Source organism: Pan troglodytes, chromosome 2 (genome assembly GCF_028858775.2).
Source record: "Pan troglodytes isolate AG18354 chromosome 2, NHGRI_mPanTro3-v2.0_pri, whole genome shotgun sequence".
Lineage (NCBI taxonomy): Eukaryota > Metazoa > Chordata > Mammalia > Primates > Hominidae > Pan > Pan troglodytes.
In genome coordinates this window covers 66,568,465-66,591,359 of record NC_086015.1, presented here as the reverse complement: position 1 = coordinate 66,591,359, position 22,895 = coordinate 66,568,465, and the positions used below count along the sequence as shown (strand labels likewise).

At 41.3% G+C, this 22,895-nt stretch overlaps 1 protein-coding gene across 11 annotated transcripts in view; it reads left to right on the top strand.

Annotated features, from left to right (window-relative positions):
- CADPS (calcium dependent secretion activator) overlaps nucleotides 1-22,895 on the top strand; it is a 475,079-nt gene that overhangs the window by 275,789 nt on the left and 176,395 nt on the right. For all 11 annotated transcript variants that reach the window (XM_009445771.4, XM_054682049.2, XM_009445769.4 and 8 more), the window contains exons 7-8: nucleotides 3,649-3,760; nucleotides 11,075-11,214. In XM_009445771.4, coding sequence (XP_009444046.2) covers nucleotides 3,649-3,760; nucleotides 11,075-11,214 — 252 coding nt within the window. The remainder of the gene's footprint in view (nucleotides 1-3,648; nucleotides 3,761-11,074; nucleotides 11,215-22,895) is intronic.

The window sequence follows — 22,895 nt, the reverse complement described above, 5'->3', positions numbered from 1 at the left end:
ATAAATATGTGTTGGGTAGAAGCCACAAAGGATACAAAAGTACAGCAAGATAAGGGGACTGATTTCTAGTGTTCTATAGTACTGCAGGGTGAATATAGTTAACAATAATTAATAGCATATTTTCAAATAGCTAGAGAGGATTTTGAATGTTCCCAACACATACAACAAATGATAAATATTTGAGGTGATGGATATGCTAATTACTCTGGCGTGATTATTACACATTGTATACATGTAGCAAAATAGCACTCTGGGCCAGGTGTGGTGGCTCATGCCTGTAATCCTAGCACTTTGGGAGGCCAAGGTGGGTGGATCACTTGAGTACAGGAGTTCGCAACCAGCCTGGCTAACATGGTGAAACCCCGTCTCTACTAAAAATACAAAAAAATTAGCTGGGCACGGTGGTGGGCACCTGTAATCCCAGCTACTTGGGAGGCTGAGGCAGGAGAATCACTTGTACCCGGGAGGCAGAGGTTGCAGTGAGCCAAGATCATGCCACTGCACTCCAGCCTGGGCAACAGAACGAGACTCTGTCAAAAAAAAAAAAAAAGCACTCTGTACCCCATTGTATTAGGGTTCTCCAGAGGGACAAAACTAATAGGATGTGTGTGTGTGTGTGTGTGTGTGTATGTGTGTGTGTGTGTGTGTGTGTGTGTATACACATATATATAAAAACGGGAGTTTATTAAGTATTAACTTACACCATCACAAGGTCCCACAATAGGCTGTCTGCAAGCTGAGGAGCAAGAAGAGCCAGTCTGAGTCCCAAAACTAAAGAACTTGGAGTCCAATGTTTGAGGGCAAGAAGCATCCAGCACGGGAGAAAGATATAGGCTGCTGGAAGGCTAAGCCAGTCTCTCCTCTTCACGTTTTTCTGCCTGCTTTATATTCGCTGGAAGCTGATTAGATTGTGTCCACCAGATTAAGGGTGGATCTGCCTTTGCCAGCCCACTGACTCAAATGTTAATCTCTTTTGGCAACACCCACACAAACACACCCAGGATTAGTACTTTGTGTCCTTCAATCCAATCAAGTTGACACTCAGTATTAACCATCATAGCTATAAATATGTACAATTATTACATGTCATCTAATCATTAAATAAATAAATATAAATATATAAGCAATAATCACTATTACTAGAATACATCTCCTTACCTTGGGAAGGGAAAGTAGCCAAAATTTGTTGGGTTCTCAACCTGTTCCAAACTTGCAGCTGTTTGTTCTTTACAACTAGTCTGTGAAATTAGCTTATTTTATAGCTGAGGAAATTGACAGGGACATTAATTCCTTGCCCCAAATTTCATAGTTTGCAAGTGACTAAGCCAGAATTTGAACTAAAGATATCTGGCTCAAAACCCTTGCCATTGCTAAGACAAAGATTTCCCTATCTCGGGGTCTTGCTGCAGTTGCTGACAACCACTTAGGAGCTTCTATCTGTACCTCAAACGTTTTGCTAATGTGTTTGAAACCTGTCACTTTTTGTCCTATCTCATGGCCTCCTCCATGTCCTCTCTGTCTCTACTATGACTGTTGTGCTTTCTCAGTGGTTTCATGCACTGAGATCCCCATGGATCTGGTTTCCCCTCATCTCAATTTTTCTGGTCTTCTTTTGTCAACTCTCACTAGATTCCCTGTGTCTTTGAGTTAATAGGATTTATTTGATTGAAGGCAACACTGAGACTAGGATGCAGGTTTCCATAATTTACAAAAGAAGAATGCAAGCAGCCAACAAACAGGGTAAAATGTTCAAGCCCACTAGTAGTCAAGAAAATATCCATGAAAACAACAATGATAAAATAGGCCAGAAGAAAAAGTGAATAGTGATACTCAGAACAGGCAAGAAGGAAGCCCTGTGATTTGAACTCTCATTCCCAAATGGTGGCAGGATAGTCACTGCCTTTGTGGAAAGCATTTTGGGAATAGGCATCTCAAGCCTTGAAAGTGTGCATTGAGGAACACAGCTCCTGCAACAGTGTAAGATCTCTAAATTTTTGTTGATGAAAGAAGTGATCTCCCAGCTAGGTCTCTATCCCAAGGAAACAATCAGAGATGAAATCAAAAATTAATATCTAACTCCTAGCTACTCAGGAGACTGAGGTGGAAGGATTGCTTGAGCCCAGGAGTTCGAGACCAGCTTGGACAACAGAGTCAGACCCCCACCTCAAAAAACAAAACAAAACAAAAATAATATTCAATTCTATTTCAATAATAGAACAATGGCTAAATAAATTATGGTACATATAGAAAGTGTAATATTATAGAATCATTAAAAATCATAATGAGCATTTTAAAGTATGGAAGTTGGTCATTGTATAAAGTAAAATGAAAAACTTCTCTAAATGAAATTGTATCTATGCTGTTTTCTAGTGCTGTAAAAGACATTATATTTGGCATGTTTCATTTATTCAACAAATATTTGTTAAGTTCCTTCTATATGTCTAGCACTGTGCTAAGTTCTGGGTATGCAACATAAAAACACAGTCCCTGTGCTCATGGAGCTTACAGAATATTAGGGGATTCTGCTATAAAACAATGACACAAATCAATAATTTAAATCCAGTGATTGCTAAGATGCAAAATTAAATAGTATGCTAAAGAGAGGTTAATACCAGAACCCAGTTTAGATTGGGAGATCAAAGGACAGTGGTTTTAAGCTGAGCCCCAAAGACATAGCCCAGTGAATGGGTGGGGAGAAACATTGCCAACAGAGGAAACATACATGTAACAGGTCTGAGATGGCAGAGTCAGGAGGCTTGTGGGATTGGAGCAGATGAGTGGCAGTCCATAGGTAGGGGTCCAGATTGCCCCCTGAGTGCAATGGAACAGGTGCCATGGACCTGGGGCTCAGTGCAATCCAGTTAACACTTCTGGAAGATCACTCTGCTTGCAGGCACAGAATGGATAGAGATGAATTCTCTGTAAGAATAATAATGAGTGAATGAAGAGGCTGCATTTGAAGGGCACATCAAGGGCTCATGTGAGCCACACCTGGTGCTCTACCCAGATTTTGGGTAAGCCAGGCTCCCATGTGTGGAAAACTGAGACTCCCATATCCACAAACTATGATCGGGGAATGGCATTTCCCACATCCTCATCCTTCTCCCTTCCAATCTCTCTTTGACCTTAACAGGGTGGAGGTCCATAATCTCCTTATTCAACTCATCTTTGAATGCCAGTGAAAATGGGGCTCCCCACCTCCCCACCACTATTGTTGAAGTCTCATTTGAAAGTCAGGTGTTGGCTTGAACCAAATGAAGCCCCATCCCAAGATCTACAACTGCAGTTTCCATGAATGAGGAAGTCAAAGGATGCAATGAAATATTAGTGATTTCCCTGGAATCGTTTGTAGATACAGCAAATGCATGGGAACAAGTTCTCACCAACATGAGTTTATGCTAATTTCAAGTCATTCCTTATAGTGCTCTGTAAAGACCATGGCAACTTTCTGAGCATCTGTCTTTCATTTGCCTAACAAGTTAATTAACACTTTTGTTACTCTGGCAGCTTTGAAGGGGAGGAGAAGAGGATGTGACAGCTAATGCTGCCTTGGGTTAACCCTGCATTCACCTGACCTGGGAACAATGGAATAGTTTAGACTCATCAAGGCAGATATGTCTACAGTGACCTCTTTGATTCTGTCTGCAGCTGGGGCACCCAGGGTGACTTCTCCACAACCCATGCACTGCCAGCTGTGAAGGTGAAGCTGTTCACAGAGAGCACAGGCGTCCTGGCCTTGGAGGACAAGGAGCTCGGGCGGGTAAGCACTTCTTATCACAAGGGGAACTCCACAGAGAGGATTTCCCCAGCTAGGTCTCCAGTGCACAGGTCACCAAGAGGCAGCATTGCCAAGTGCTGAGAGGCTCAGTTTTGGACTTTAAGTCCTGGACTCCCCTCTACATTGGCTAGGTGACCTTAAGCAAGTTCCTCAACCTCTCTGATCCTCAGATTCTCTTCTACAAAGCTGGACTAACGAGAGTGTGCCCTACAGGAGATAGAGCAGGAGTTCTCAATACTATCAGACCCAAACATCCTTTAGAGTTAAGATTTGTAATGTCTTTTACTGTCTTAAAGTGGAGTTCTTAGATGATTTAACTGCCTGCCCACCTGACAATGTTAAAGTCAACACAATGACATAAGAGAGAAACAAAAGGAAGTAAATTAATAATAAAAAACTTCAAAATGTACATACTCAAAGATCTAATAGAGGAGTGCTTTGCTTGCTCCCATATGAAGAGTCACTGTGAAAGTGACAGCTACAAAATCCACTGTGGGGTGTGGATGTATGCTGTAGTGGTGACTCCTAAGCCTGAGGATCAGTAAACCGATTTACTGACATGTTAAGCAATACTTGTAAAGTTTCCTTGATTTCCTTAGAAATGTGCCAAAAAGACTTTGATTTGAAATGTAAGACAAGAGTTAAGATCTCCACGTAGTTCATTATAAACAGATTTTTTCACCTCCACCAATATCCCATGGGAATATTCAAAAGTCAGATGGGATGCAGGAAGATGCCTCACTAAGGAGCATCATGTCATTCCTTGCAGGATGTTTAGCATCCCTGGACCCACCCACTCAGTGCCAACAGGGACTGGCACCAATTATTTTGTCAATCAAAACATCATGAAAATTTCTGAGACATCCCTGAGAGGTGGTACCAACCCCCTTAAAAACCACAGAGATAATAGTGAAATTTCTGTTTGCATCTGAACCATTGACTCTGCACCAAGAAGCCAGTAATATTTTCACAAGTTGATTTTGCCAATAACCCCACCTGCTTGTGGTAAAATCTGAACTCGTTTAATTTGGCTTCTGCTCACCTCTTCACCCCCATCTGCTGCCACATTCCTCCCCGCCTACTATACCCCAGCATCACTGGCCAAATTTCAATCCCTCATATAAACCAAATTCTCTCCCTCCTCAGGGGACTTTCTATCTGTTGTCATCTCCCCACCTCCCAACCCTTCAAAAAGCATAAATGCATTCTCTGCATAAATGCCACCTCCTTGGAGAGTCCTTTCCTGACAGCTCAGTCCCCTTCATTTGCTATCTCAGCTCCTTGTTCACATATACTACTAAAGTGATCACCAATGAAAGAAAGAAACAGAATTGACAGACATTCAGGCTTCTGTCTGCCCCACTGGACTGTAAAATCTCCACTGAGACAGAAACCTAAACTATTTTGTTCACTACCTTATACCCAGAGCCCAGCACATAGACTTTCAATAAATTTTATTTCAGCCAGGCACGGTGGCTCACGCCTGTAATCCCAGCACTTTAGGAGGCAGAGGCGGGTGGATCGCCTGAGGTCAGGAGTTCGAGACCAGCCTGGCCAACATGGTGAAACCCCATCTCTACTAAAAATACCAAAAAAAATTAGCCGGGCGTGGTGGCAGGCACCTGTAATCCTAGCTACTCAGGAGACTGAGGCAGGAGAATCACTTGAACCCAGGAGGCAGAAGTTGCAATGAGCCAAGATCGCTCCATTGCACTCCAGCCTGGGCAACAGGAGTGAAACTCCATCTCAAAAATAATAATAATAAAATAAATAAATAAATATAAATTTTATTTCATTCTGGTTTAATGTATAATCACTCCTGAAAGCTATGTGATCTCAGCTCAGAGAATCTCTCTGAGCCTCTGATATAACATCTATAGTATAATGAGAGACCACCCCAGACAAGCACACAGGCACACACACCTAACGATGCCAGCAAGAATTCATCTCCTGTGCTTCCTTTCTTTCTTCCTTTCTTTCACCCATTTTTCCAATCTGGCTTTCATCTACAGAATCAACCTGGAGTCATATTACTACAGCATAGACCACAGATGGAGGTAAAAGGAAAAGTAAATAAAGCTAACAGCAAAAACATAAAACAGTGTCCCTACCCAGAAAAGTGGGAGGAAAGGGGATGATGAAAGAAAAGAAAAGGTTTAGCTGTTTTCTTTGAGAAACGATACTCATTTCTGTCCCTAGGGAAAGATAGACACACATACAGTGGAAGAATTATCCTGCCTTTCATTTTTCTTCAAATTTCTCCTTTTCCAATAAGGCAGATGTTAAGAATCATGAGTCTCAGAGACCCTGAATATTAGTGTTAGAAGGAACAAGCGTAACTGACCAGCCCAGGATGCTCAACCTGGGTCCACAATGAGCCTCCGAAGACCCAGGATCCAGGATGCCCTGGAATTTTTTTTTTTTTCTTTAGCTGGAATCTCTCTCTGTTGCCCAAGCTGGAGTACAGTGGCATGATCTTGGCTTGCTGCAACCTCCACCTCCCAGGTTCATGTGATTCTCATGCCTCAGCCTCCCAAGTAGCTGGTATTACAGGTGCATACCACCACATCTGGCTAATTTTTGTATTTTTAGTAGAGACAGGGTTTTACCATGTTGGCCAGGCTGGTCTGAACTGCTAACCTGAAGTGATCCGCCCGCCTCGGCCTCCCAAAGTGCTAGGATTAGAGGCGTGAGCTACTGCACCCAGCGTGGAAATAGTTTACAAATGTGTTTGTGCCTGGGCCTATATGCATTTTTCTGGACTGGCTACCAAAGCATTCACCGACTTCTCAAAGCCATTTCTACTCAGAAAAGTTAAGGCCACTGAAATATTGAAATCCTTTGTTTTATAGATGAGACAACTTGCTCCCATGGAAAGCAGGAGACTTCTCCAGAGCCATCCAGCCAGTCAGGGACCCATGCATGGGCCAGGCCACTGTCCCAAAGACTTTGTGCACAGCCCCTCAGTGCTCTCTCAAGACAACCCTACTGAGGCAGCCACAGTCATCACCTCTCTTGTACAGAAGAGCATGCTGACGCCCAGAGGGTTCAGTTACTTCAGGAATCATGTTGCCTCATCTCCAGGGCTATTTGCACTACACTATGTTGTCCCTACACAAAAATAAAACCCTGGGCTGTGCTGTGGTGGTGAAGACCATGGGCTTGCCACAGCCCCACACACGCTCATTTCATAATGGTTCATTCTCTTCTTCAGGCCCCTCATACATTCCCCCAGATGCTAGTTTACCCCTCCTTTGTGCCAAAGAAACTTTCTGCCAATTGCAGTGGAGCTGGCCTGCCTGGCTCTTGTGCTGGCTGGACACCCTCTGCTGGCAGCATCTTCATGGGCAGCAGCTGGGTGACCTAAGAGTGCAGTGAAGCCACACTTGGACCTCACGAGAGAGTGTTTCTGTGCTCTAATTCTTCCCACACTTAGCAGACCCGTGTTTAGAATCCTGGCGTTACATTTACTTATTCAACCACTTTTTGGTTTGTTTCTTTAGGGTTATGTTTTGTTTTTAATAACCTTTTTAATTAAAAAAAATTCATGCACATTGTGAAAACAAGTTAAAATTGATATATAGTGAAAATTAATTTTTCTGTTCTATCTCACCCTAGTATCTCTTCCCAGAGAAAAATTTTGTTTTCAATTTATGGTATCCTTCCCCAAATAGTCTCTGCATGTACCAACATAGCATATATAAGCACATATGTATATATTCCCCCTCTTTTAAAAAAAAGCACAATTGGAAGCTACTATATACACACTTCTCTACATGGTGCCTGAAATCATTATATTTGGTGATTAGTTTTCATATGACCCCAGACTGACCTGTCTCCTTTTTACATAGCTACATTGTATTCCATTATGTAGATATATTTTATTTAACAAATCCTCTATGGATGAATTTTTAGATTATTTCATCTTTGGCTATATAAACAATGCTTCAGTGAATAGCCTTGAATTTATTTCTTTGTATATGTGTGGGTATCTATAGAATAAATTTTCAAAAAATATTTTGCTGACTGAAATTTGAAATTTGACAGATACTGCCAAATTGTCCCCTAAAGTGCATGCACCAATTGATCCTTCCACAAAAGGCATAAGAGAATGCCTGTTTTCCTGCATCCTTCCCAACCCTGCAATATTATAGGATTGTAGGCCCTCTGTGTCCAATCATTTGTGCTGTGCACAGAGCAAATAGGAATAATGACTGGTAAAAACCCTTAACCTCACAAAGCATAAGGGACACAGACATAAAAACAGAAATTATAGTGCAATGTGGGAAGTGTTCTGCTAGGAAAAAAAAAAAAAAAAGAAAGAAACACCTGGAAATGAAGCACCTAGCAAGAAGGCAGAATCCAGTCATACAGTCTCAGGGACAGGGATTCTTTCCTGGGGTATGCAAGAGGTACTGAAGAGATATAGGCTAAGTCGAGGAGGGGATCTATCAGGTAAAGGCTGAGGGTAAAGCAGCCCCCTAGCAGGCCCTGCCTGTGTGCCCAGGCAACTAGGAGAAGCCACGGTTGGCTGGAGTGCAGCTACTTCAGGGGGTGGGTCGTGGCGGCCACATCAGCATCCCCACATCAAAGTGCAGCACACATGGTCCTCGGCTGAATTGACAAAGTGCTTGATTAGCAGCCTGGAATGTCCAGATGAGGTGTCTGGTCTGCTTGGGATTCATGTGCACCCAGAAGGACCCTCATAATTCAGCAGTGCTGACACATACAAATGAGTCATCAGCCTGTCAGAGGCATGGCAGGGTGGGGGCAAAGACAGAAGAGAGCTGTGGTCACTTCATCTCTCCATCCACCCTGGAAAAGAGGGCTCCCCAACAAGCAGTTGCACAGGGGAAGAAGTCTTTGTGGCACAGCCGGTAATGAGCTGCGGCTATTGCGTCACGAATGGACACCATATTGCCAGTGGGAAGCACGCCCAGAATCCATATGGCGAAAGGCCTGCTAATGAGCTGCGGGTGCCCAGAGCACTGCTCCCTCTGTGATTTTGCCAAACAGGCAGGAGCAGACAGAAGCCCAGGGCCTTTCTCACTTACCACGGTTCTGGCCCTGGATGGGGTGTCTCTTACCAGCACCTCCCTTTCTGGCTTCCCAGCACATCTCACCCCTACCTCTCTTAGGCCAGACCAGCTCAGGATGGAGGGTCAGCTTCACTGAGATCAGCAGCTCCCACAAAGTGTCAGGCCTCGGGATGTGGCACATGATACAGGGTGACGTGTAAGAACAGGCAGTTTCTGGAGAAAAGGGAGAGGTCTCCACAACCCAGCAGTGCCCTATCTCACTCATTTCCTCCCAGCATCTGTCCTATGATATGTTGCAGTTCTCTGGTGCCAGTTAAGTGAATTTATACATTTTATGCTGGAGCTCTAACTAAATCAACCTTTACAAAATAAGCGACCTCAGAAGATAACTGCACAAAAGCTCTGATTTGGAGGTAGTACTAGCAATGCAAGCCTGGCAAACAAGAAAATGGTGGAGCCAACACCTGACCTACTGGCAAACACTCTGTCACTCATATCATGAGATAAAAACAATGCCAATGTAATCAGATGGGACAAGATGTCAGTCAAGACATGATGAAATTATTGAGAAGACAACTCAAACCACAGATTTATAACCAATGTCATCAACAATGTACCTTGCCCTAAATATATGTGGTACCTTAAAGATAGCTAATAACACCACAGCCACCACAATTAGCAAGTTATTCCAAAATATAGATTTTTAAATCTTTAGCCCATCTTTGATTTTTGTATATTTTATGATATATGTGATAAGGTAATATATTAATACAAAGTAAACTTATGTAATATAAAATGTTAGTATACAGATACTGGGCTAATTGCTCAAAAACATTGTACCAAAGTAGGGCATGATCAAAAAACATTGACAGCCTCTGTTCTGAAAAATCAGGCTTTTCTGTATTTCAATCATGTCATAAGACAGTGGGAAGACTTGAAATTTGTGGTTAGCAAGAATGTATATTTCATCAGAGACAGGGAACTTAATGAAGAAAAAGGGTCAGGCCCAGAAAGAGAAGGGCTGAGAAATCGGCATAAATGAAGCACATCTAAGTGGGCTGATTTTTTTTTTCTGCCATGGCCTCCTCCTCTTCCTCTCAGCAGTCTTGTTTCACAATCACACAGAGAGCCATATGTGTCTGCCCTTCAAGCATGGGCCAAGCTTGCATGACTAGTGAAGCTGATACAGCATCTAGAAGGCCAGAGTGTCCACCCATAAGACCATGAGCCCCTCACGGCCACCTCCAGAGGTAAAAGAAGCCCAGGAAAGGGGCCTGCCATCCCTGCACCTACAGAAAATAAATACTTTGAAAACAACCAAAACAATGTGCCACAAACCAGGGCATGCTGCCATCACAGAAGCAAATCTTAGCAAGCCCAGCTTTTGTTGTGTCTATATTTAGTTCATGTTCCCTTAGTTTCAAGGATTTTCCAAATATTCAATTCCTCCCTAAATGCATATTCCCCAGATCCCATGTGTCTCCTGAGAACTCTGTGATCACAAAGCGAAAAGTGGATTTAGTGAGTTACTCACTTCCTGTTTCACTCTCAGAATTCCAGACAATAAGAATGGATGCAGAAGACCCAAATCAAACTGCCATCTCTGAAGCACACTGATGAAAGGCATTTCCTAAGAAATGGTCCTTCTTCAAGTCATGTGTGCTTTCCTCCATGCCAGGGCAAAGTTGGATGTTGTGTGATAAGATTTCCAGGCCAGGTGAAATCAGGTTGAAATGTGTGACTCCAAGCAAGTCCCTTTCCTTCCCTGAGTCTCACATTTCTCATCCATCTAATAAGGTTCCTTCCATTTTCCCCTGGGGGCCTTGAGGAATTTCTCCTCTTGAAAAGTGAAAGAAATCCGAAAGAATGGAGAAAAAGAGTGGACTAAAAGGACTGTCTAATATATAAGCATATTTCTTCCTTTTATGCATCCATCTTCTTATACAAAGATGTAGAGAATAATGTGTGGACAATATTCTCCATTCTGGGTTTGTTTAGTACGTCTGAACATTAGAAAAGTCAAAGTAGAATCACTGAGATCATGATTTTCATGACAGAATCATTACAGAATTACAGAAATCTTTACTTTTACAAAATTAGCCAGGAAGGATCAAAAGAATGTGTTTCTATCCCCAGGCATGGCTCCTCCACAGTGGGAATTGTTCAAGTCACTCCACTACTCATAATCAAAGTTTCTAATCTATAAAAACATAATGGTGCTTCTCTTTTCTAGTTGCTTGTCCTTTTTCCCCTACAGGTTATTCTCCATCCCACCCCGAACAGCCCCAAACAGTCAGAGTGGCACAAAATGACAGTCTCCAAAAACTGCCCCGACCAAGATCTCAAAATCAAACTTGCTGTCCGAATGGATAAGCCTCAAAACATGAAGCATTCTGGGTAAGTGTTTCTTCCCCAACTCGCAGTTTTGGACACACATCTGTTCATTTCTCAAAACGAAAACAGAAACAAACACAAGATCTTCAGAGAACTATGTAGAAGGAAATATAAAGAATTCATATTAAAATATTTGACTTTGATATTTACTGTAAACTTCCTCAATTCTTAGGATGACCGTATTTGCATTTTTGCTGTCAAAATAGAAAAATGTCCTTCTCTTTCTCTAATAGGGTTTCTAGGACAATTCAAAACTTTCTTAGCAGCATGCTAGGTGATTCTGGTTTGGAGAGGTCTTACAGGCTCTGCGTACCTTGTCGGAGGCATCCAGATCATTCAAACTCTGCATATGACTCACTTGCACCTCAATCAGCAACCCACATCTTTGAGGTGTGAGCAGCAGGGAGAGGCCACCTTCAATCAACTCACATTTAATATATTTTAGTATTTAGTGCAGCATTTAAATGCATGAGAAAAAAATAGAAAATTTGTGATCATCTTCATTTTCTTAAGGTTTGAGAAAAATGACCAATTAATTTCAAGTAAAGCAAAAAGAATAGGTAAGATGCCATATTTTTTTTACAAATAAGACCAGTGATTTTTCTAGAAAATGTTTGTTGGTGACTGAGTATATGCTGAGCCATGACCTATTAAACTAAATCACATGGATGTCATTATCTCAGAAAACATGATAATCGTGTAACTCTGAAAAGGGAAAGTTTAGTAGAAGGGAATGGAGTGTTTGGCGGGTATTCTGCAGGTACGCTGCCAACTGGCTATCATTCTGCTTAGCCCCTCTGGGCCCTAGAGAGGTCTCGTTAATTCTTTTTTGGGTGTATGTATATTGATGATAAAGCTCAAAGTACTAAAAGTGCCATTAAAAATGAGGGTTACAGCTGGGCACAGTGGCTCATGCCTGTAATCCCAGCACTTTGGGAGGCCGAGGCGGGAGGATCACCTGAGGTCAGGAGTTTGAGACCAGCCTGACCAACATGGTGAAACTCCATCTCTACTAAAAATACAAAAAAATTAGCTGGGCATGGTGGTGGGCACCTGTAATCCTAGCTATTCAGGAGGCTGAGGCAGGAGAATCGCTTGAACTCAGGAGGCAGAGGTTGCTGTGAGCCAAGATTGCACCACTGCACTCCAGCCTGGGCAACAGAATGAGACTCCATCTCAAAAAAAAAAAAAAAAAAAAAAAAGAGGGTTGGGTAGATGTACTAGAGGTTTGGGGAATTCACAAACCCAATTTCAGGGCCTAGCCGTGATTAAGACAGGTCTAAACAGAAGCCCACATGAAGTCCAGGAGGGCGTGACCAGGACAGGAATTGAATTTCCCAGTAGATGAGCAGACCACAGCAGCATGCAGTCAGACAGTAAAGAACAGGAGCCTAGCCATGGTGCCTCAGAGTTCTAGGAAGCGAAAAAAGCCCAAGGTTCCAGAGAAAAACAAAGACCTACCAGTCAGGGCACCAGAGAGGTTCAGGTATGAAGGGTTCCAGAGGAAGCAAAGGTCACCTGTGAGCTGGAGACCAGTGACTCAACCCAAGGTTTGGTTTGGATTTAGAGAATTTGCTTTGCATTGTCTTGAGGCCAAATTATGCCAAGCCTGAGCTGGGATTATGGCAAAGCTCTTCTGCCTGGGGTGTGAAAAAGCCACAGGAGCATGTGCAGGGCCCTAAGGACACACTCAGTCCTTTGTCAATTGTCCAGGATGAAGTACAACCAGGTTTTCTTCGATTAAATTAGAATGCCATGAAACATTGCTGAGGTCTACCATTCTTCCTTCTTATCATGCTCCTGGTATATATTCTGACAATATTCGTGGAATTTCTCCCTAATATGTCTTCCCCCTCTGTGATGAACATCCTACTTTCAAGACAAAGGGGTTGATAATTCAGTTAGGTTTCTGTAGTACACAAGAAAAGATCTTCATCTTTAGCAAAATCCTGCCTCATAAATGCTCCATAAATATTTGCTAAAGGAACCAGCACATGAGTGAGCAGAACAGACATAGAAAGAGAGAGAGAGAGAGAGAGAGAGAGAGAGAGAGAGAGAGACAAAGAGGATAGGGCAGATCAAAGAGAGAAAATAAAGAACAGAATATGAATGAATGTATCTGTCCTCTAAAGTGCTTTTTTTTTAACTTCCTTTAAAAAAATGATCAGTGCCTCAACCTACATTCGGGTTCTCTCTGAAGCACTGTACTAGGAGTTTTATTGTGTCACTTGTTCTCCACAGCAACCACATGACACAGGTATTGTTTTCCCTATTGGATGAATTTCCATTTCCCACATTCTCTTCATTCACTCTTCTAGAAACTGAACTACCTGATTTGGATTGGGGAATTTTTGTGTTGACTTGTTTGTAAAATTATTAACATATTTCAAGCTACCTTGACTCTACAGATGACAGAAGAAATATGTAGCTCACTTCTGACAGGTTTCATAGCTATTTCATATTGCTGGACTTCCATTTTAAAATTACCCCTGCCAGGAGATACACCAAGAGAGCTTAAAATAGCTCTGAAAAGTGAACGGTGAATGCCTTAATAACACCATCGGACCCAATGTGGCCTAAATCAGGGGTGAGCAACCTTAGTTGCCTAAGGGACTATTCAGAGAAAATAAAAACGTTTATGGAGTACATTTTTTTTCCATTTAAACTTAAAATAGTTTTACTGAGCCCAGCTGTGTAAAGGAGGGTAGAAATATGAGAGCAATGTCACAGCTTGGAAAATGGGAGAAAAAAAGGAAAAGAAAAAATTTTTTGAGATGGGGTGGGGCTCTGTCAGTCAGGCTGGAGTGCAGCGGTGTGGTCTCTGCTCACTGCAGCCTCTGCCTCCCAGGCTCAAGCCATCCTCCCACCTCAGCTTCCCAAGTAGCTGGGACCACAGGTGTGCACCACCACACCCAGCTAATTTTTGTACTTTTGGTAGAGATGAGGTTTTGCCAGGTTGGCCAGGCTGGTCTCAAACTCCTGGACTCAAGCAATCTGCCTGCCTTGGCTTCCCAAAACTCTGGGATTACAGGCATGAGCCACCGCGCCTGGCCGAAAAAGCAATTTTTAAGAAGCATAGCTGAGGTTATAAATTGTTCCCATGTTAAGGTTTTTTCTAACATAAAAGGAACATAAGAATCGCTGGGAATTATGAATATTGGTGTGCACTGTGGTTCTTTGAATGAGCCACTGGGCCATTCAGAATAACTTTATTGAATAGAAATGTGTCAATGGGAAAAATCAACACTGCTTCTTGACCTTAAAATGTTAGCATCTGGGCATATTTGTGAATCAGCAACTCCTAGATGCCTTTCTAATTTTCATCTTTTATATCTGCATGGTGTTTTCAAGTTCAGGAAGTGCATTCACATCCATTCTCTCATTTTATCACTGAAACCACCTCACAAGGATTAGGTATTATCATTCTCCCATCTTAATAAATGCCCCCCCCCCCAAACCCAGATACCCAGACCAAAAACCTTGAAGTAATCCTTGACATTTTTCTTATCCACCGTCAATTTTTGTTTTTCTTTTTGAGACAGGGTCTTGCTCTGTGACCCAGACTGGAGTGCAAAGGTGCTATCCTAGCTTACTGCAGCCTTGACCTCTTGGGCTCAGGCAGTCCTCCCACCTCAGCCTCCCAAGTAGCTGGGACTACAGCCATGTACCACCACGCCCAGCTAAGTTTTTTTTTTTTTAATTTGTAGAGGTGGGATCTCACTATGTTGTCTTGGCTGGTCTCGAACTCCTTTTTTTTTTTTTTTTTTTTAATTTTCTAACCAGGTTCAAAATTTAATGTCCTTATTTTAATTATCCAAACAGACAATTTCAGTTAAAATTTATTTTTTTCTTGTGAAAAGACATAATAGAAGAAAAATAAGTTACAATTTGAGATGAAAATAATGATGGTTTTAGGGGAAGGTAGCATCAGAAAATGGGAATGCCAGTAGAATGAGCAAGAAAGTGGGAATGAGAGGAAAACAAATGCCTATCAGATTTGGCGGTTAGCTTCATATATATTATTTAATTCTTACAACAACTCTACAAGATATTAGAGTTACCATTTTTACTAACTATAACAACTAGAAATGCAAGAAACTTCTTCTTTACACCAGTTAAACAGACAGATAGTGATGAATGAGGATTCTAGTGCTTATCTCTCTAGCTCCATGATCACTCTTTACTGTATCTCTTTGTGCTATTGGACCGTAATTCAAATGACCCACATAAAATTACTTCTAAAGCACATTCAAATGCAGATTCTTGAAACCCATGCCAAATCCAGCATAAGATTTTCTAAGGTTGTAGTCCAAATATCTGCATTTTAAATAAGAACATCAGGGAAATTTTATGTCTATTTAGGTCAGAGATCCATTGAATACTACTAAACTAACTGATTTAGAGAAATGAAACTTAGGCTTAATTTCTATTTCTAATCTTTTATAGATTCATTACTTTAAGCAAGGCACACATTCTCTTACCCTTAGTCTTTAGCATTTGTAATATGTCTTCCCACTGCCTTATGGCCTTCATTGTTCCTGATGAGATATTAGCAGTTAATCTTATTGGATTTCTCTCATATACAGTCAGTGGTTTTTTTTCTTGCCTCTTTCTTTTTTTTTTTTAATTTTTTTTATTATACTTTAAGTTTTATGGTACATGTGCACAATGTGCAGGTTAGTTACATATGTATACATGTGCCATGCTGGTGTGCTGCACCATTAACTCGTCATTTAGCATTAGGTATATCTCCTAATGCTATCCCTCCCCACTCCCCCGACCCCACAACAGTCCCCAGAGTGTGATATTCCCTTTCCTGTGTCCATGTGTTCTTATTGTTCAATTCCCATCTATGAGTGAGAACATGCGGTGTTTGGTTTTTTGTCCTTGCGATAGTTTACTGAGAATGATGATTTCCAGTTTCATCCATGTCCCTACAAAGGACATGAACTCATCCTTTTTTATGGCTACATAGTATTCCATGGTGTATATGTGCCACATTTTCTTAATCCAGTCTATCATTGTTGGACATTTGGGTTGGTTCCAAGTCTTTGCTATTGTGAATAGTGCTGCAATAAACATACGTGTGCATGTGTCTTTATAGCAGCATGATTTACAGTCCTTTGTTCTCGAACTCTTAGCCTCAAGCAGTCCTCCCACCTCAGCCTCTCAAAGGGCTGGGATTACAGGCATGAGCCACCAAACCTGGCTGTCATCAAATTCTTTTCACTCCATCTTCAAGATAAATCTAGAATTCAACCCTTCACCCCTGCTTCCATCTCACCATTGGCTTCCAAGCCTCCATTGCTGCTCTCCTTCACTTGCTGCTCCTGCCTCGTAAGCAGTTCCCTGCTTCTGCCCCTGCCTCCCAGTAGTCTATTTCCTACTGTGAAGCAATTTTTTTTAAAAAACGCAAGTCAGATCCTGCCACTCGAATGCAGGAAAACCTCCAATGATTCCCCATCTCATTCAGAGTAAAAGCCAGTGTTGTTACCATGACTACAAGACCCTACGTACCTGGTCTTGATCACTGTTCCAGCCACACTGGCCTCCTTGCTTTTCCACCCAGGCACAAAGTACACCCACATCTCAAGACCCTTGTCCTGGCTGTTTCCTTTCCCTTTCACCCAGATCTCCAACATTTCTATACCTTATCAGAAAGCCTTACCTGGCCCCGCTGTGTCCTCCCTCTCTCTCTTACTCTGTTTTGTTTTCACCAGAGCTCTTATCATGTATATCATATACTTCTTTATTTATTAGTTTGTTGTCTGTCTTCCCCACTAGACTGTGAGTTCCTTGTCAGAAGGGAAATTTGTTTCCTTTTTTCATAGGACCTTCATACAGAGACTGACATGTAGCAAAAGTCCAGTGAATTATTTATTGTTTAGATGAATAAGTGAATAAAAGAACCCCCATTTACACTTAGAGAAATTTGAGCTTAAAGTGGTTAAAAGACTTGCCCAAGTCAGAGTAAGCATTAGAGCTCGGTCCACAGTTATTGCTTTCGATCCGACCTTAACTGAGGACCTGAAGCTTGACTAAAATAGAGAGCTCCTCATGACTCCACATTTAATTCATTCAATGAACCACAGTCCACCAACCGGGAGTAATTTGCAGCAATTCTGATTTTCCTTTTATATTTTAACAAACTTCAAAAGGAATACAGTTTGTAACACTTGGCTATCTTCTTAAAATCTCTTTTCCCCTTCCATTTCTGTAGCTGTACCACTGTTCTAGACCTCTTTTTCTTCAAAATCATCACACTTCTCTCCTCCTCATAGGTCTCCAAGATACCATGCTTTTTGGTACAGACTCTGAAACCAGGGTACTGGACTAGACTAATCAAATATCTTTAGTGTTTCATTTTATCTCCCTTGTTGACTTCTTATCAATAAACGTCAATTAGATCAAGTCAGTTTATAGTGTTGTTCAAAGAATCTATATCCTTACTGATTTTCATTTATTTAGAGGAAGCTCTCAAGCTCTTACTAGAATTTTAAATTTGTTTCTCCTTGTAGTTCTGTCTCGTTTTGCTTCATATATTCTGAAGCTTTGTTATTAGATGCAGAAGCATTTTAGATTGTTAAGTCTTTTTTTTTTTTTTTTTTTTTGAGCAGAGTCTCGCTCTGTCACCCAGGCTGGAGTGCAGTGGCATGATCTCGGCTCACTGCAAGCTCCGCCTCCCAGGTTCACTCCATTCTCCTGCCTCAGCCTCCCAAGCAGCTGGGACTACAGGTGCCCGCCACCATGCCCAGCTAATTTTTTGTATTTTTAGTACAGACAGCGTTTCACCGTGCTAGCCAGAATTGTCTCGATCTCCTGACCTCATGATCTGCCTGCCTCAGCCTCCCAAAGTGCTGGGATTACAGGCGTGAGCCACCACACCCGGCTGTTATGTCTTCTTGATTGACTTACTCCTTTTACATTATGAAATAATCTTCTTGATCCCCAGCAATATTCTTCACCTGCAATTTACTTTGTGTGACAGTGATATAGCCCCTCCAGCTTTTTTTGTAAAAAAAAAAAAAAAAAAAAAAAAAGTGTTAGCATGGTAAATCTTTTTTTTTCTATCTTTTTATTTTTAACCTATTTGTGTCTTTAAAAAGTGCATTTCTTATAGGCAGCATAGAATGAGGTCTAACTTTTTAACTCAAATTTGAAGATCCTTGCCTTTTAGTTGAGATATTTAGCCTATTTGCATTTAATGTTATTATTGATAGGTTTAAACTTATTTTGTTGTTTGTCATCCTTGCTTTTTATTTTCTGTTTGTCCTATCTGATCTTTGTTACCTTTTTCCTATTTTTCTGCTTTCTTTGGAATTAGCTGAATATCTTTGTGATTCTACTTTGTCTTCTTTATTGTATTGTTATCCCTAAATGCCAATTAGATCAAATTGCCTAGAATGCAATTCCTGCCACAACCACTTACTAGCTGTAGGCAAGTTTCTTAACCCCTCTGGACTTCATTTTGCTCAACGTAAAGCAGAAATAACAACAGTGTTTGTCTTGTAGGGTTGTTGTGAGGACTAAGTGAGCTAATACATGTGCAGTATTTAGAACAAGGTCTCATACATGGTTAATAGCTACAGCTATAGAAGAGTTATTGTTGTTAGTGGTGTTGGTTGTAATCATCATTGTTATTTGCTTTCATTTATTCTTTGTACTTTTTTCCAGCCCATGCTTCTTCTTGCTGGGCTGCTATAAGATAGCTGAGGTGCCTGGAGTCTCCCTGCTCTCCATCTTCTCCTTGACACCCAAGAAGAGGACAAAAGCATCCCTGTAGGAATCATGGTTCTTGTCTCACTGCAACTTCTGTTCTTATAAGAAATTTTTATGAAGAATTTCTGACAAGGAGGAATAAGTTCAAGAGACCTATTGTGCAATATGGTGACTATGATTAATAACAATACATTGTATACTTGAAAATTCCAAGAGTAGATATTTAATAAAAAGAGCCATGTTACTAATTCACGTTAAATTCACAAATACCATATGAGAGAAGACTGCCTCATTTTTTTATTCAAATGAAAAGTTACAAGCATTGCCATGGGTGCTACCCTACCAAGTAGTCCTAGAGCAGAGGGACACTGAGGCCAGAGGGGTCTTCCAGGATTCAGCAATTTTGGGGGATTCCTGGAACTAAAGTTGAACACAGATGAATCTTCCTCTTCTTTTTTTAATCCTTTGTAGCTTGCTCACTCTGGTCTCTCATATAACTAAAACGTCCCCAGTGAATAACAGGGATGTCAGTGACCCAGTAGCAAGAATTTTACAAAAATATCATAAGAGAGGATACATTCAAATCATGATGCAAAATATGGCCTGGAGCTCCAAACCCAGACATGTGTACCTCACTTTCCTTCCCAACTGATGTGCACCCAAAATTATTTACTCTTTCTACTAGGACTGCTTTTTTTTTTTTTTTTTTTTTAGACAGAGTCTTGCTCTGTCACCCAGGCTGAAGTGCAGTGGTGTGATCTCAGCTCACTGCAACCTCCGTTTCCAGGTTCAACTGATTCTCATACCTCAGCCTCCCGAGTAGCTGGGACTACAGATGCATACCACCATGCCCAGCTAATTTTTTTTTTTTTTCAGTAGAGATGGGGCTTCACCATGTTGGCCAGGCTGGTCTCAATCTTCTAACCTCAACTGATCTGTGCACCTCAGCCTCCCAAAGTGCTAGGAGTACAGGTGTGAGCCACCGTAAGGACTGCTGTTTTTAATACTACAAATAGTAGCACACATGACAACAATAACAATAATACTTATCCAGCCCTTACCATGTGCCAGTGAGCATGCTAAGCTCTTGACACATATCACCCCCATGAGTTCTCACAAGAACTCTATAAAGTAACTGTTAGGTTATCCCCATCTTACAGCTAAGGAAACTGAGGCACAGGGCAGCTAAGCCAAAGGAAAGTTAATGACAGGGCCAGAATTCCCACTTAGGTGTTTCTCCTTTAGTCTGAGATATAACCACTGGTCTAAACTGCCACTGACTACATTAGAATACTGCTTTGTCTATTGGTAAATCCAGATTTCCACATACCCGGACAGCTTGAAAACAGAGAGTTCAGGGCCACTAATGCCCACACAAATAGATCTGCCTGTAGTGTGAGGAGCTAGGAGGGAAGCCACCTGTATGTCTGCAATAACAGAACTTCCATCTGCTCCAGGTACTGTGTATCCTATTTAATGAGCATGTTTCCACCCAAGAAAACGCAGAGCCGGAGCTGACTAGACAGAAACAGTACATCTCAGCCCTCAGTTTTTCTTGGTTTTTGACACCTTCTGGTATGTGCCAAATTAGCAATAAATTCCGAGGAAAACCTCAGAGGCAAAGCCCCTCCCTCAAGCAGACTTTCCAAAGGAAAATTGTTACTTTTTATCTGATCCCACCAGCTTTCCCATTCAGAAGCCTTTAACCAGAAATCCCCTCTGTTCAATTAGAATCGTGACTCATGTTCTTACTTCAAAAAAAGAAACCAAAGTTTGTCATCTAGAAGGAAGGAGGAAGAGTGTGAAGAAGAGGGTGCTTTAGAGTTAGGCTGTTTTGAGTTTAATTTCTGGCTGTGTCCTTCATCAGCTGTGGAACCTAGGAAAGTTACTTAAACTTTCTCAGCCTCAGCTCCCTCAACTGTAAAATAGGAATAATAGTATATAATGATATGTCTAATAGCAAGTATTTACTTTAAGCTAGCTATTGTTCTAAGCACTTTATATTTCTACTTTAATCCTCACAACCCTTGAGGTAGGTACCATTATTATTATCCCCATTGTAAAGATGAGAAAACTGAAGTAGAGATAACTCTAGTAATTTATTTGCCCAAGTTTGCACATGAATCTGGGTAACATATCTCCAGATTTAAGCTCTTAACTCCTCCAGATGAGTGTAATAAATTCACGTAAAGTGACTGGCACAGCACAGAAAACTTGTAACACTTCACTAAGTAGTAGCTATTGTTTTTATTATGAAGAAATAGTTAATGATTCAATATGAATTACACTCTATGGGTTCTATGAACTTCTTTTTCTACTTTTATTCTCATGTCTTATGATTATATACACAATAGATATTGTAGCTATATTCATTGTTGCAAATCTCTTTCTATGGATGCAAAGTAAAGGGAAATGGTTAGTAGCTGCCAGATATAATTCCAGAAAAGTGTGAGGCTGTTACAATCTTGCTAGTCATTACTAAAACAACTACAAAATTTCTTGCCCACTTCCTGAATTTGATCTTTTAAGTCATCTACTTCCCTATGTACCTAAGTCCAAGATTTCCTTTCACATATTTCAGTTATTGTTTGCTGCTAAAATGATACATTTTCTCTGCCCGTACAGAGATTTTGTGATAAAGCTGGCATTTATTGTACACCTACTTCCTGACATGCCTCATGCTTATACTTCACAAGCACTGTCTCGTTTAATCCTCACAACAGCCCTGTGAGTTAGGAACCATTACTGACCTGTCTTACAGAGCACCAAGAGGTTAAGCATCTTGACCAACATTTCACAGTAACTGGTAGAACTGGAACTGGAAGATTATACTCTTAACTGTTACAAGCCAATAATCTCTCTCCTTAGCCCTGGCTGAACCTCCCTCTTATGTCTATTTACTGCATGAAAACATTAATATATTATTTTAAGCACTGACCAGGACAGCTAGATGATCTATGTAACCCCAGAGCTGTTTGTGCTGGCCTCATCAGCAGCACAAGGTTGATAAACTTATCAGTCATCTGGTCAATGCTCCCTGGCTCAGCTTTGGTCCTGCCATCACCTCTCTTGCCTGAGCCCCTGTGACCAGCTCTTCACTAATCTCTTTGCTTTCTCTCTTGCCCCGCTTCCTCCTACAGTGTATTCTCTATCCAGCAGCCAGTGAGATCTTCTTAAATTGAAATATGATGGTGTCACCCCTCCTGCATTCTTAAAACCCTGCCATAGTTTCCCATTCATATTTAGAATCAGCATACTGGCGATCTGATTTACCCATTTAAGAGGTCAGTCTAGCTACCATGGGATGAATGGAGCATAGAGATGAGAAGGAAAGTAGGGAGGCCAGTTAGCGGACTCCTGTCATGGTCCAGGTGGTGTTGATGGTGACTTGACTGGGGAGTTGCAGTGGGGATGGAATGAGATGGGATACATTTGGGAAGGAAAGCTTGAAGAACTTGGCAATGGATTACATGTTTTTATGCAGTGTTTTAAAATCTCATCAGAAATCTTTAGAAAGATCGCTCTGATCTCGCAAGAGCATGGCACTTAAAACCAACTGAACTATAACAAATGTCTATTGACCAGTTACCATCTATCAGGAACTGAAAGGAATGCAGAAAGAAGAACATGTTTCTATGCTAGATATTTAGAAAGCAGGACCAGGGTTCCTTCCCTCCAGAAACTCACAGTTCAATAGGAACAATAAATATAACCACAAATAAATTAAAGCTGTGTGATAACTGTAACAGCAGAATTATCTACAAGGCCTAGGAGATGATGACATCAAAGTAAAGGTTTAAACTGAGGGAGAATATGAGTTTTCCCATGAGGAGCAGGGAGAAGGCATCCCAGGCAGCATAGGTTGTACCAAGTTACAGAGGTGTGAATTTTTATGGTGTGGTCAGGAATTACAGATACACAATGTAGATAATACAATGTGCAGAAGCCAAGTCAAGGGGGTAAGC